Below are 13,310 nucleotides of genomic sequence, written 5' to 3'. Positions count from 1 at the left end.
AGTCATAAAAGGGCCAAGTTTGAAGACCCCTGTCATATATCCTTGGAATATAGATATGGTACCCACGAGGGCAATTCGGAAATAAACCTCCTTTGGGTTATCAATGACAGACACTCGCAGATACAGAACTTGTATTATACACATTAGAAAACTACAACGTTACATTACGTTTTGACATAATCGCCATTCAAATTGAGGCACTTGTCATAATGTCTTACAATGTCTGTAATTGTGTCTGCAAAAAAAATCTCCCACCTGGAATGAAGCCACCCTGTAATAGCATCGTGAAACGCATTGTCGTTGTCGAAGCGATGTGAAGCAACCCACTGTTTCATTTTTAAAAACTGGGTCATTTTCAGTTGATCTGGTGGATGAGTCAACTGCAACACAATCTTCTCCTTCCACTCCTCACTGCCTACTGAATTATTGCGCAAGATGCTATAAGATGGGTGTTGCTATCCCCGCCTATTTCTCGCACATGCTCAAACGGAGGTTTATTTCCGAACTGCACTTGCATATTTTGTATGTATGTATGTATATGTGTATGTATGTATGTAGGTCTTTGGTTATTCGGGTTTTCTCCCACGTATGTATGTATGTATGTATGTATGTATGTATGTATGTATGTATATATATTGAATATATATATTCAAAATTTTGTGGCTGATGAAGAGTTAGTGGGAGACTAGTATAGCTATTTCAAGCTCATTTGTCCTCATCAGCTAGTCACACCCTTCAGGGATTCGAACCTGGGCAGCTTGCATGGTAGGCAGCTATATTACCCTTTTGAGCAACCCAACAGATAATATATATATCCTCCCTGGTTTCTGCTGACAGGAGTAAGGGGGAACCTGGTATAATCTAACCCAGGGATAAGGGAACCTTGGCTCTTTTATGACTTGTGGACTTCAACTCCCAGAATTCCTCAGTTGGCATGTCTGGTTCAGGAATTCTGGGTATTGAAGTCCACAATTGATAAAAGAGCCAAGGTTCCCTAACCCTCACCTAGCCTGTTTTGTGAACTCAGCTTCTTTATGTTAAATGGTTGAACTGGGTGGGAAGGAAAAGGCAAGGAGTTGGGCGCTGTAGGGTGCTGCTTCACCATCTCTGTCTCCTCTCCAGGTCTATGAACACAGAATTGCCCAGCTGAGCAGTATGTTAGCCAGCATGGAAATCCCAGACACCTCAAGGCAGCTTGGTGACTTACAAGAGTATTATTCCGTAGTCAGAGAACTGCAAGAGATCCGGGAGCGCGTTCAGGTAGTGACTGGAAGAACTGGGGCAAAAGGTTCTTTTTCACCTCATGGGATTGTCGTACTTCAGATCCCAGACAAGCATCAATCTAAGATAGTCTTCCCCCCCCCCCCGAGTCTGGTATCCTGTTGTTGAATTGTAGTCTGGTATCCTGCTTATTGTAGGAGTCGTGCTCCTAATACAAGTTGAGGAAGATGCCTTTAGAAGGCATTTTTGGGTGAGTCTAGCTAAAGTACCTCGCCTAGGATTCAGCTTTGGCACGTGACAGGTGTGACCCCAAGCAAAGATGTCCGCCCTTATTTCAAGGGGAGGAGGCAACTGTGAGTAAGTCTCACAAAATTCCCTTCCCCTTGAGACACTGCTGTTGGGATCCATCCCATTTTACTCAGATCAACCATCCATCTTACTCAGATGGGATGGAAAGGAACATTCCGTTCTCGTTTTCTCCAATTTATTTATTTATTTTATGAGACTTATATACCGCTTTAAGTACAAGCACTCTCTAAGCGGTGTACACCAGTAAGCAATGTATATATATATTTACATTGCCCCCAACAATCTGGGTCCTCATTTTACCTACCCCAGAAGGATGGAAGGCTGAGTCAACCTTGAACCAGTGAGATTTGAACTGCTGACCTGCTGAACACAGTCAGCTAAAGTGGCTTGCAGTACTGCACTCTAACTGCTGCGCCACCTCGGCTCATACAATCTCGTCCTTTCGAATTTAACTCATATTCAACCACCATGTCCATTAATCCTGCTGGTTGGGATTGATGAGAATTGTGGTTTAATCCAGGGGTCCCCAACCTTTTTGGGTTGGCGGCCCGGTGGGAGAGGGAGGGGCAGGTGCCTTACGCATGCATGCGCAAACGTGAATGTGGCCACATGTGCATGCGCGCACACAAACGGTGTGAGTATGCGCACTACACAAACAGGGCTGTATGTGTGAGGCTTGTGGCGCCGTTGCTGCCAGGCTCACAGCAATGCTACCACCGGCACAAGGATTGCGCTGCCACTCCATGTGAGGCTCGTGTTGCGGCCCACCTGCCGCTTGCAGCATTACCGCCACCTGCACAAGGTTTATAGAAATGCCATGATGGTGTGTCCATTGCGGCAATGGTGGCACGAGGGGTGGGGGTGAGCATGCACACACGTGCGTGTGCACTGCCCAGCTACTCACGTGGCCCGGTGGCCAAGAGGCCACGGCCCGATAGTGTGCCACAGCCCCTAGGTTGGGGACCTCTGGTTTAATCTGCTTGGAAAGATCAAGGTCAAAAGAAAGATCAAAACTGGAACGATGAATCCTTCTTCTTGGAAGTCCACTTATGGGTGGGAAGATGCATTTCTTGCCTTGCCCTCGGGGTTTCTCCCTTTCAGAGGCGAGTCATGGAATCGGTGAGTGGATTGAAAGCCCTTTCTGTGGGACGAGTGATCGTGGTGAGCAACCAGGAACACAAGAATGCCCTGGGAGTCATCTTGCAGGTAAGTATCAAAGCTGAGTTGCCTGCATCAACTTCCAGCTCGCAGTTTGCCAAACAAAAACTAGGCCGTGGGGGAGGGGTGTTTGCTAAAATCCTAGGGTGGGGGGAGGCTAAGGAAGGCATGAGAGCCTTCTGTTCCCCCCCCCCCAGCTAAGTTCTCGGAGCTACCAGCCAGCGCAGAATATTTTCCCAAAACAAAAGTACTGAGTGTAATTGGTGGAGAATGAACTGTGGGCAGCCCAGGGGTGAAAAGGGTTCTTTTTTTTTAAAACCTATGTGGGTTTTTGTGGGAAAACCTCAGAGCTGACTTTGCTTTTGCTGTGCTTCAATGGATTTTTCAATAAAGATTAACTCTTGGTAGTTCCTACCTGCCGAGAGTTTCGTTTTTTTGGATGTGCCAAGTGGTATGGCTGACAGTAGGTCCCATGGCTTCCACACTGCCCCAGACTGATGCTTTACAAATGGAATGGAACTATTTGTGCCAAGGTTGGGCAAATGTGGCTTCTTTACAACCTGTGGACTTCAACTCTCAGAATTCCTGAGCCGGCCAGGCTTTTAAAAAGGCCTTATTCAGTAAGGAGTGCTGATTTAACAATTACCTCATTTAACGACCGTTCATTGTTACAAAGGTGACGAAAAAATAACTTGGCGACCAGTCCTCTCATTTACGATCTGCTTTGCAGATCTGTAAAGCAAAGGAAAACTGAGAGTTATCCCAATTAACCTGTAGTGCCAGGCTTCTCATGTCTCTCATCCTAACCAATACTAATCAGGCCAGAGTGGTATTTATTTATTTCTATCTATCTGTCTATCTATCTATCTATCTATCTATCTATCTATCTATCTATCTATCTATCTATCTATCTATCTATCTATATTTTGTACATTTGCTCACTGACAGAGAAATGATCAGTCTATAATTTTAATGGTAGGTTTATTTTAACAGTGAGAGACAGGGTAACAACAAAAAAATCCAGAAAAGTGCATTTCAAAAAAGTTATAAATTGATTTGCATTTTAATGAGTGAAATATTTGACCCCTTCGCAAAACATGACTTAGTACTTGGTGACAAAACCCTTGCTGGCAATCACAGAGATCAGACATTTCTTGTAGTTGGCCACCAGGTTTGCACACATCTGAGGAGGGATTTTGTCCCACTCCTCTTTGCAGATCCTCTCCAAGTCATTAAGGTTTTGAGGCGGACGTTTGGCAGCTCGAACTCTCAGCTCCCTCCACAGATTTTCTGTGGGATTAAGGTCTGGAGGCTGGCTAGGCCACTCCAGGACCTTAATGTGCTTCTTCTTGAGCCACTCCTTTGTTGCCTTGGCCATGTGTTTTGGGTTATTGCCATGCTGGAATACCCATCCATGACCAATTTTCAGTGCCCTGGCTGAGAGAAGGAGGTTCTCACCCAAGATTTGATGGTACATGGCCCCGTCCATCGTCCCTTTGATGCGGTGAAGTTGTCCTGTCTCCTTAGCAGAAAAATATCCCCAAAGTATGATGTTTCCATCTCCATGTTTGATGGTGGGAATGGTGTTCTTGGGGTCATAGGCAGTGTTCCTCTTCCTCCAGATATGGCAAGTTGAGTTGATGCCAAAAGCTCGATTTTGGTCTCACCTGACTACAACGCTTTCACCCAGTTCTCCTCTGAATCACTCAGATGTTCATTGGCAAACTTCAGACGGGCCTGTATATGTGCTTTCTTGAGAAGGGGGACCTTGTGGACACTGCAGGATTTCAGTCCTTCACGGCGTAGAGTGTTACTATTGTTTTCATGGTGACTATGGTCTCAGCTACCTTGAGATCATTGACAAGATCCTCCCGTGTCATTCTGGGCTGATTCCTCACCATTCTCATGATCATTGAAACTCCATGAGGTGAGATCTTGCACGGAGCCCCAGACCGAGGGAGATTGACAGTTATTTTGTGTTTCTTCCATTTGCGAATAATCGCATCAACTGTTGTCACCTTCTCACCAAGCTGCTTGGCGATGGTCTTGTAGCCCATTCCAGCCTTGTGTAGGTCTACAATCTTGTCCCTGACATCCTTGGACAGCTCTTTGGTTTTGGCCATGATGGAGAGTTTGGAATCTGATTGAGTGATTGCTTCTGTGGACAGATGTCTTTTATACACATAACAAGCTGTGATTAGGAACACTCCCTTTAAGAGAGTGCTCCTCATCTCAGCTCGTTACCTGTATAAAAGACACCTGGGAGCCAGAAATTTTGCTGATTGAGAGTGGATCAAATACTTATTTCACTCATTAAAACGCAAATCAATTTATAACTTTTTTGAAATGCGTTTTTCTGGATTTTTGTTGTTGTTACCCTGTCTCTCCCTGTTAAAATAAACCTACCATTAAAATCACAGACTGATCATTTCTTTGTCAGTGGGCAAAGGTACAAAACCAGCAGGGGAATCAAATAATTCCTCCCCCCACACACACACACTGTATCTATGAGATAGCCATAGTTGAGGTGATATTAAATAATGATCCACAGTTCTCGGTCTTGTAGCTCGCAGCATCCTCTCTTGTGACATGGTTGCCTCCCATCATTGGGCTCGAGGGTGGAAAACTAGTTTTCTTAGTGTGAAAGTCGGGCCCGGTGGCTCTCGGGTGCCATTTTGAAATGAAGATCTTGACACACACACACACACATACACACACAACCTCCTCCAGGTTTCTTCAGATTCAGCCAATCGGGCCTTCAGCACTTTAGTGATGTGTGAGAAGAACTCTGTGGAGCGAGGCTTGACTGAGGGCCAAGAATGGAATCCACCTCCCTCTGCTGAAGTGCCTCTACCCGAGGATCTTCTCCACACGAAGCTCTTCCTTCCCGAAGGTAAAATGGTGGGGACTCAGAACAGGAGTCGTTTGGGGGGTAGGGGGGGAGGAGGTTGGGGAGGGAGGGGCAGAATTCATGGAGCAGCTCTGACACCCAGACTCTTTTCTTCTCTCCCTCACAGGCCCCTGTGGACACACCATAAAGAAGCTGGGCCCAGCAGATATTCTGGGCGTCACGACAAAAACCCTCCGCGTGAATGCCGAGCGTATCCTGGAGGATTTCAGGAAACGACAGATGCCCAGGTTCAGGTGAGGCTGAGAAGTGAAACTTGCCGTTTCTACTCTTGTCTCCTCCGATCTGGCGAGAGGGCAAATGCTTCGGATTCCATTAGCTGCATTGCTAATTGCCCAGAATGATTCATGAGAGATAGGGGTGGCCTTATAAGTCCAATAAATAAATAAACCTGCCTGGGAAATATACGTAAGGACCAGCATTCCTCTGTTTTGTATTCCAGTAATCTGGGGCTTAGTTCTTCGAATTTTTTTTTTTTTAAAGTGCTAATTTTAGTCAATTGGGCAGGCACACATCCGTGATTTTTCTCTCTCTCATTTTCTCTCAGTTTTTCTCAGTTTCTTCTTTGAAACTGGTTGTCGGATGTTTGGAGTTGATCCTCTCTTCCTTTTTTTTTTTAATTTAATATTTTTTTATTTTTCCAAACTCTCCGCCATACATATACCATGATATTTATCAGATGTTAACATACATTCTTTTTACATTCATATATAAGATACTTTTAATAAAATGAAATAAATACATGCACATGACTTTTGGTGTTGCTCGCCCATTTCCTCTTTCATTGTATCCACACTCCTTCTTCTCTACCTTCTTTCTCCCTTTCTTCTCTTCCCTACTTCCCTCTTCTTCCTCTTCTCTTCTCTTTCCTCTCTTTCTTATGCGTCTCCTCTCACATAGTAACGTAGGAAAATAGGCCCCATTGTGCTCAAACTTCTTTTTAAAGAGTCAAAATCTTGAAATTGTATTAGAGAAGGTTTTTTCTTATGATGGACCTCCCCAGAGCTATTTATGAACTGATTTCAAACTTTGGATGGCCGCACTAACACCAACACTTGCCCTGGTGGTCATGTGATTGCATTTTGGTGCTTGGCAACTGGCATACATGTATGGCCTTTTGCAGCGTCACTGCCTTTTGCTGGTTTCCAGCGTTTACGTCCAGTTTCTGGTGCAAAAACGTCCATTGGGGAAAACATTTTTCTTGATTGCTGTGGCATTTCTTTAACGATGGTGGTATTAACCACCACCAGAAAGCTCACAAAATTGGGTGCGGTCGTGTGGTGGCCTGCTTAATTAACACCACAACTTACAACTGTAGCCCTAGGGTCAGTTACAATCATAAGTTGAGGGCTACCTGTAAAACTGCATGAAAGCTGGTGATGTCGCAGTCATTTAGACCTGGCTTAAAGATTTATCTACCTTTTCTGTTTGAGAGGTACCACACTCATGATTCCTAACTTAAGGCGACTTGGAACACAAGGGAAGTTTTGTAAGGATTGAGGGCACCCAGTTACTGGAGACATTGATTTTCAAGTGTCGGGCATTAAACACCTACTGTGGCCTCCTTATGTCCCTCTCTCACCATCTTCAGGAATGACCCACCTGGACCATCAGCAGCCACAGCCACCCAGGAGCTGCTGCGTTTAGCTGAAGGCTCTCCGGAAGGCCTCCCCCTTCTGGATCCCATAAACGACCTTCAGCTGAAGGATCTGGAGGTCATAGAGAGCATGATCCGGGCTCGTAATCTGGAGGAACATTTGCCAGAGTTCCAGTGTGTGCACAGCCCTCTCTTCCACATAGAGGTCAGTTAAGGGCTGACATTTTGTGGGCAGGTTTGGAAAGGAGGCAGGGCAGAGGGGACCATCTTCAGAATAATAACAGAATTGAAGGGATCTTGGAGATCTTCTAGTCCAGACATGTCAAACACAAGGCCCGGGGGCCGGATGCGGCCCGTGAAGTGGTTTCATGTGGCCCGCGAAGCCATCCTGGAAACAGTGAGGGAATGGCTCCCTCCGTAGCTGGCTGACCGGCCGTACTCAGCGAGTGGTCCTCAAGGGAATTGCATCTATCTGGAGGGAAGTGTGTAGTGGGGTGCCCCAGGGCTCTGTTCTAGGCCCAGTACTCTTCAACATCTTCATCAACGATTTGGATGAAGGGATAGATGGGGAACTCATCAAATTTGCAAATGACACCAAGCTGGCAGGAATAGCCAACACTCCAGAAGACAGGCTTAAGATACAGAAGGATCTGGACAGACTTGAACACTGGGCACTAACTAACAAAATGAAATTCAATGGTGAAAAAAGCAAGGTTCTATATTTAGGCAAGAAAAACCAAATGCACAAGTATAGCATAGGTGGCACCATGCTCAATAGTAGTAACTGTGAGAGGGACCTCGGAGTCCTAGTAGACAATCACTTAAATATGAGCCAGCAGTGTGCTGCAGCTGCCAAAAAGGCCAACACAGTGCGAGGCTGCATTAACAGAGGGATAGAATCAAGATCACGTGAAGTATTAATACCACTCTTCAATGCCTTGGTAAGGCCGCACTTGGAATACTGCATCCAGTTTTGGTCACCACGATGTAAAAAAGATGTTGAGACTCTAGAAAGAGTACAGAGAAGAGCAACAAATATGATTAGGGGACTGGAGGCTAAAACATATAAGGAACGGTTGCTAGAATTGGGTATGTCTAGTTTAACGAAGAGAAGGACAAGGGGGGACATGATAGCAGTATTCCAATATCTCAGGGGCTGCCATAAAGAAGAGGAATTAAGCTATTTTCCAAAGCACCTGAAGGCAGGACAAGAAGCAACGGGTGGAAACTAATCACGGAGAGAAGCAACCTAGAACTAAGGAGAAACTTCCTGACAGTGAGAACAATTAATCAGTGGAACAGCTTGCCTCCAGAAGCAGTAAATGCTCCAACACTGGAAGTTTTTAAGAAGAGACTGGACAGCCATTTGTCCGAAATGGTGTAGGGTTTCCTGCCCGAGCAGGGGGTTGGACTAGATGACCTCCAAGGTCCCTTCCAACTTTACTACTATTATTATTATAGTTCATTCTATCTGCCTGCCTGTCTGTCTGGCTCTAGCTCTCTCTGTCTGCCTATCTATCTCAATTTTTTTCTTTAATCTGTAGAATCGTTGCCGTTGGCCAATTGCAGACTTCTTGGGTGTTTTCAAGAAAAGATTGGACAACCATTTGTTTAGGATGGTATAAGGATTCCTGCCTTGGGCAGGGGGTTGGACTAGAAGGCCTCCAAGGACCCTTCCAGCCCTGTGATTCTCTGACTCAGCTGGACTTTCCCCCTCCTATCCCAGATGCCTGGGTGATCTCCGAGGCAAAGGTTGGAAACAAGAGTCAGAATAACAAGCGTTGGAAGAGACCTTGGAGGTCTTCTAGTCCAGAGGTCCCCAAACCTTTTGGGCACCAGGGACCAGTTCTGTGGAGAGAGGTTTTTCCGCGGACTGGAGGGTGCATGGTTTTGTGTGCTGCCTGCATCCCACGGATGGGGCTCTGCTTGTTTGTGCGGCCCGGTTGCTGGCATGCCCCAGCCCAGTACCAGTCCACGGACTGGGGGTTGGAGACCCCTGCTCTAGTCCAACCCCTGCTCAAGCAAGAAACCCTATACCCATGGTGGCGAACCTATGGCACGCCCTCTCTGTGGGCACGCGGACCGTCACCCCAGTCCTAGGCCTTCAGCTGGGTTTTATAAAAGCTTTAGGCCTCCGCTGCCATGTGCAAAAAAAAAAAAAAGGTTCAATCAATCAATTTCAACTTCTCATGGGAAAAAAAAAGATCTCGCAAAGTTGGAATTGATTGATTGAAATTTTTAGTCCCACCCAGTCTGCCGTTACTGAAGCCACGCCCACCCAATGGGCCACGCCCACCCGGCACCCAATGATACATAAGTGGGTTTTGGGTTGCAGTTTGGGCACTCAGTCTCTAAAAGGTTCGCCATCACTGCCCTATACCATTTCAGACAAATGGTTGTCCAGTCTTTTCTTAAAACTTCTAGTGTTGAAGCATTCACAGTTTCTGGAAGCAGGTTGTTGCACTGATTAATTGTTCAGATTATCAGGAAGTTTCTCCTTAGTTCTAGGTCAGTGGTTCTCAACCTTTTTAATGCCGTGACCCCCCAACTGGTCGTAAGTCGAGGACTACTCAACCGGTCGTAAGTCGAGGACTACTCAACCGGTCGTAAGTCGAGGACTACTCAACTGGTGCAGCACCGTTTGCAGAATGGGACTTTTGGTGGGCTCAGCAGGGCAGAGACAGCCTGGACAATTCCTATTGACTTTTGAAAGCCAATAGAATAAAAGGGAGTAGCACAGCTAAGGAAAAGGGGGAAAAAATGGTGGACTGCGTTGTTTGGTGACCCCCATGAAATGATCGTTCGACCCCAAATGGGGTCCTGACCCACAGGTTGAGAACCACTGTTCTAGGTTGCTTCTCTCCTTGATTAGTTTCCACCCGTTCCTTCTTGTCCTGCCTTCAGGTGCTTTGGAGAATAGCTTGACTCCCTCTTCTTTGGGGCAGTCCCTTAAGATACTGCAATGCTGTTATCATGTCCCCCCTCGTCCTTTTCCTTCATCGTGTTCTTTAACAAGCAGCAGCTCTGTTTTGGTTTCCTTTGAATGAGGAATCGCAACCCAGACGTAGGGATGAATCTCTTTTCCAGAAAGATTAACAAATATTCCGACAGGCTTGCCCAGCCTGGCCTCTTTTGGTTGCATTGAAAAGCATTCCTTCCTCCACCCCACGGTCTCTAGGGATGTGGTCCTTCTGCACAAGAGGCTTTCAGATTTACTTACATCCCCTCTCTCACCTTCCGGATCTCCTTCCTCCCTCTCTAGTTTGTACGCTTCCGAGAGCGCCAAAGGGTGTTGGATGAACTGGAGCAGCTGCGCTTCCTGCTGTCGGACCAGTCCCTTCTCTTACTGCCCGAGTATCACCAGCGTGTCGAGGTGAGTGCCTCTCTGCAGTTGGAGCAATCCGATGGGCAGGGACTTAAGAAGTGGAGTTCTCATGTCTCGTGCAGAGCTGCGCCAAGGGGCAGCGTAGGGCAGGGGTAGGCAATCTTGGCTCTTTTATGACTCATGGACTTCAACTCCCAGAATTCCTGAGCCAGCATGGCTCAGCTTGGAAACCTCTCCCTTTCCCTTCAGTATGGCTGGCTCAGGAATTCTGGGAGTTGAAGTCCACGAGTCATAAAAGAGCCAAGGTTGCCTATCCCTGGCCTAGGGAAATCTGTCTATGCAGATTCTCAGTCATCCAGGTCATTGTTATCCCAAAGGTTGCTTTTTCAAGAGTTCAACTGGGCTTTCTTTGTTTTTCTTTGAAGACATTTCGCTTTTCACCCAAGAAGCTGAAGATGCTTCTTGGATGAGAAATGTCTTCAAAGAAAAACAAGAAAATCCAGTTGCTTCTTTTTATTTATGTATATATATCTTGAGTGTTTTTTGATGCACCCTGTCGGCCCAAATATGGGAGAAAGAAATCTTTCTTTTTCTTTTGCCTGTATCAGCTCAATCTAGAGCCATCCACAGGCAGCAGTCGCCAACTGCGACATCATTTGTATATATACATTTTTTTGGATTGCTAACAAAGAATAAGGGAGGATGGAATAGCTATTTCGAGCTTCTTAGCTCTCTTCAGCCAAACATACCCTTCTGAGATTCGAACACTCAAGATAAATCTCCTCCCTTGTCTCTTCCCTCCCTGATACAGCTGACAAAGTGAGAAAGAGCCTGTGGTCTAGAGGTTAACACAGCTGCCTAATATGTAAGCAGCCCAGGTTCGAATCTCAGAAGGGTATGTTTGGCTGAAGAGAGCTAAGAAGCTCGAAATAGCTATTCCATCCTCCCTTATTCTTTGTTAGCAATCCAAAAAATGTATATATATATTTGTTTTCTGAGGTTTTTGCGAATGTTTGTATGTAGGTCTTTGGTTATTCGGGTTTTCTCCCGCGTCAAATTGGAAGTGTCTTGGCGACATTTTGACGAAGTCCCATTCGTCATCTTGCTCCTAGAAGCAAGAAGCCGAAAACACCAGCCTGAAGATGACAAGCCAAGCTATTTGGTTGAGCCGAGCGCCAACCAAAACACTTGTATCATTTGTGGAGAGAGAGAGAGCAGAGGTCACATTTTAGCAAAGAGGATTGTGTGTTTTCAATGGTCTTTTTTTTGGTCTTGAATTTTGCCCCTCCCTGCCTCATTTTCCCTAGCCAACTCTCCATCTCTTCTGCCTTCCTCTGAATTCACAGACTGGGCTCCACTTGCTTGGGTAGGAAATGGCTGTTGATGCTGGTACAACATTCAACTTAGAAGTTGAAGTCGAGCCGTGGTGGTGCGGTGGTTGGAATGCAGCATTGCAGGCTAACTCTGCCGACTGCCACGAGTTCGATCCTGACCGGCTTAAAGTTGACTCAGCTTTCCATCCTTCCGACGTTAATAAAATGAGGACCAAGATTGTTTTGGGGGAGAGGCAATATGCTGACTCTGTAAAACCGCTTAGAGAGGACCGTGAAGCGGTATGTAAATCTGAGCGTTAGTGCTATTTCTACAGCAGGTCCCCAGGGTAAAGTCTTGTCAATTTCATGGAATCGTCAAAGGGAGAGTGTTCTCCTTTGTTCCCTGGCCAAAGGTAGAGCTGGTTGGGTGTTTTTTTTTTAGTCTCCGCTTCTGCTCACCTCAGGTCTTGCGTTCCCTGGGCTACATCAACGAAGGAGGAGCTGTGGAGCTCAAGGGCAGCGTGGCCCGTCAGATCAGCAACCATGAGCTGCTCCTGACGCAGCTGCTGTTGGACAATGCCCTAACCGACCTGCGACCTGAGGAGATTGTGGCCTTGCTGAGCTGCACGGTGTGCCAGGTCCGCACCCAGGTGGAGCCCCAGCTGCCCTCTATTCTTCAGAAGGTGAGTGGGTAGTGGAAGATGGGAGGGAAGTGAGACACAGGAGTAGACTTGCGCTGCCATTTAGGTCAGTGTCTCCTCAACGGACCCTGCCCCCCAGCCTCTCTCTCCCTCTTTGTCCTTCAGGGCATAGAGCACATCCGTTCTGTAGCCGAACAGATCGCCCTGCTGCAACGCAAGTGCGGCCTGCAAGAATCGGTCGAGGACTTTGTGGAGCAGTACAAATTCGGGCTGGTGGAGGTGGTTTACGAGTGGGCCCGTGGCATGGTAAGGATGAAGGCTCCACCCCTTACCTTCCCAGTTGGCTTATCCCACCGGGACCGTCTTTCCCTCTCCTACCCTAAAACAGACAAACAGCTTCCCTCTTTGTAGAGCTAGGGGAAGCAGGATAGCTTCTTTTTTTTTTTAATGGGTTGACCATTTGGGACTGTGAGATAACCAAAAACAGTGAGACAAAGGACAAGATAACAAAAAAGGGATGACTGCCTGTGGACCATCCAATGGATTACTGAGTAGCTTTCCTGACGACCAGAAAGTGGTGGTTGATAGGTCCCTTCCCTGCAAAGTCATTAAGCAAGACCTGTCACTCGGACTTTCTGCGCACTGTCCGCAGTTCGATCCTAACCGTCTCAAGGTTGACTCAGCCCTACCATCCTTCCGGGGACAGTAAAATGAGGACCCAGGTTGTTGGGGATGCAATATGCTGATTCTGTAAATCGCTTAGACCGGTGGTGGTGAACCTATGGCACGTGTGCCAGAGGCGGCACTCAGAGCCCTCTCTGTGGGCATGCGCGCCATG

General features: G+C 46.7%; 1 protein-coding gene across 1 annotated transcript in view; it reads left to right on the top strand.

Moving 5' to 3' along the window:
• The window catches only part of SKIV2L (Ski2 like RNA helicase), a 49,123-nt gene that overhangs the window by 34,502 nt on the left and 1,311 nt on the right, over positions 1-13,310 (top strand). Inside the window, exons 21-28 of the mRNA XM_039346365.1 lie at positions 1,123-1,260; positions 2,632-2,736; positions 5,419-5,581; positions 5,706-5,832; positions 7,188-7,398; positions 10,456-10,566; positions 12,296-12,514; positions 12,638-12,778. Of these exons, the coding sequence (XP_039202299.1) occupies positions 1,123-1,260; positions 2,632-2,736; positions 5,419-5,581; positions 5,706-5,832; positions 7,188-7,398; positions 10,456-10,566; positions 12,296-12,514; positions 12,638-12,778 (1,215 nt within the window). The remainder of the gene's footprint in view (positions 1-1,122; positions 1,261-2,631; positions 2,737-5,418; positions 5,582-5,705; positions 5,833-7,187; positions 7,399-10,455; positions 10,567-12,295; positions 12,515-12,637; positions 12,779-13,310) is intronic.

This window comes from Crotalus tigris, unplaced genomic scaffold (genome assembly GCF_016545835.1).
Source record: "Crotalus tigris isolate CLP2741 ecotype Arizona unplaced genomic scaffold, ASM1654583v1 scf7180000017989.1554031673:749699, whole genome shotgun sequence".
Lineage (NCBI taxonomy): Eukaryota > Metazoa > Chordata > Lepidosauria > Squamata > Viperidae > Crotalus > Crotalus tigris.
The sequence above is the reverse complement of the archived record's forward strand: the minus strand, read 5'-3'. Positions and strand labels throughout refer to the sequence as shown.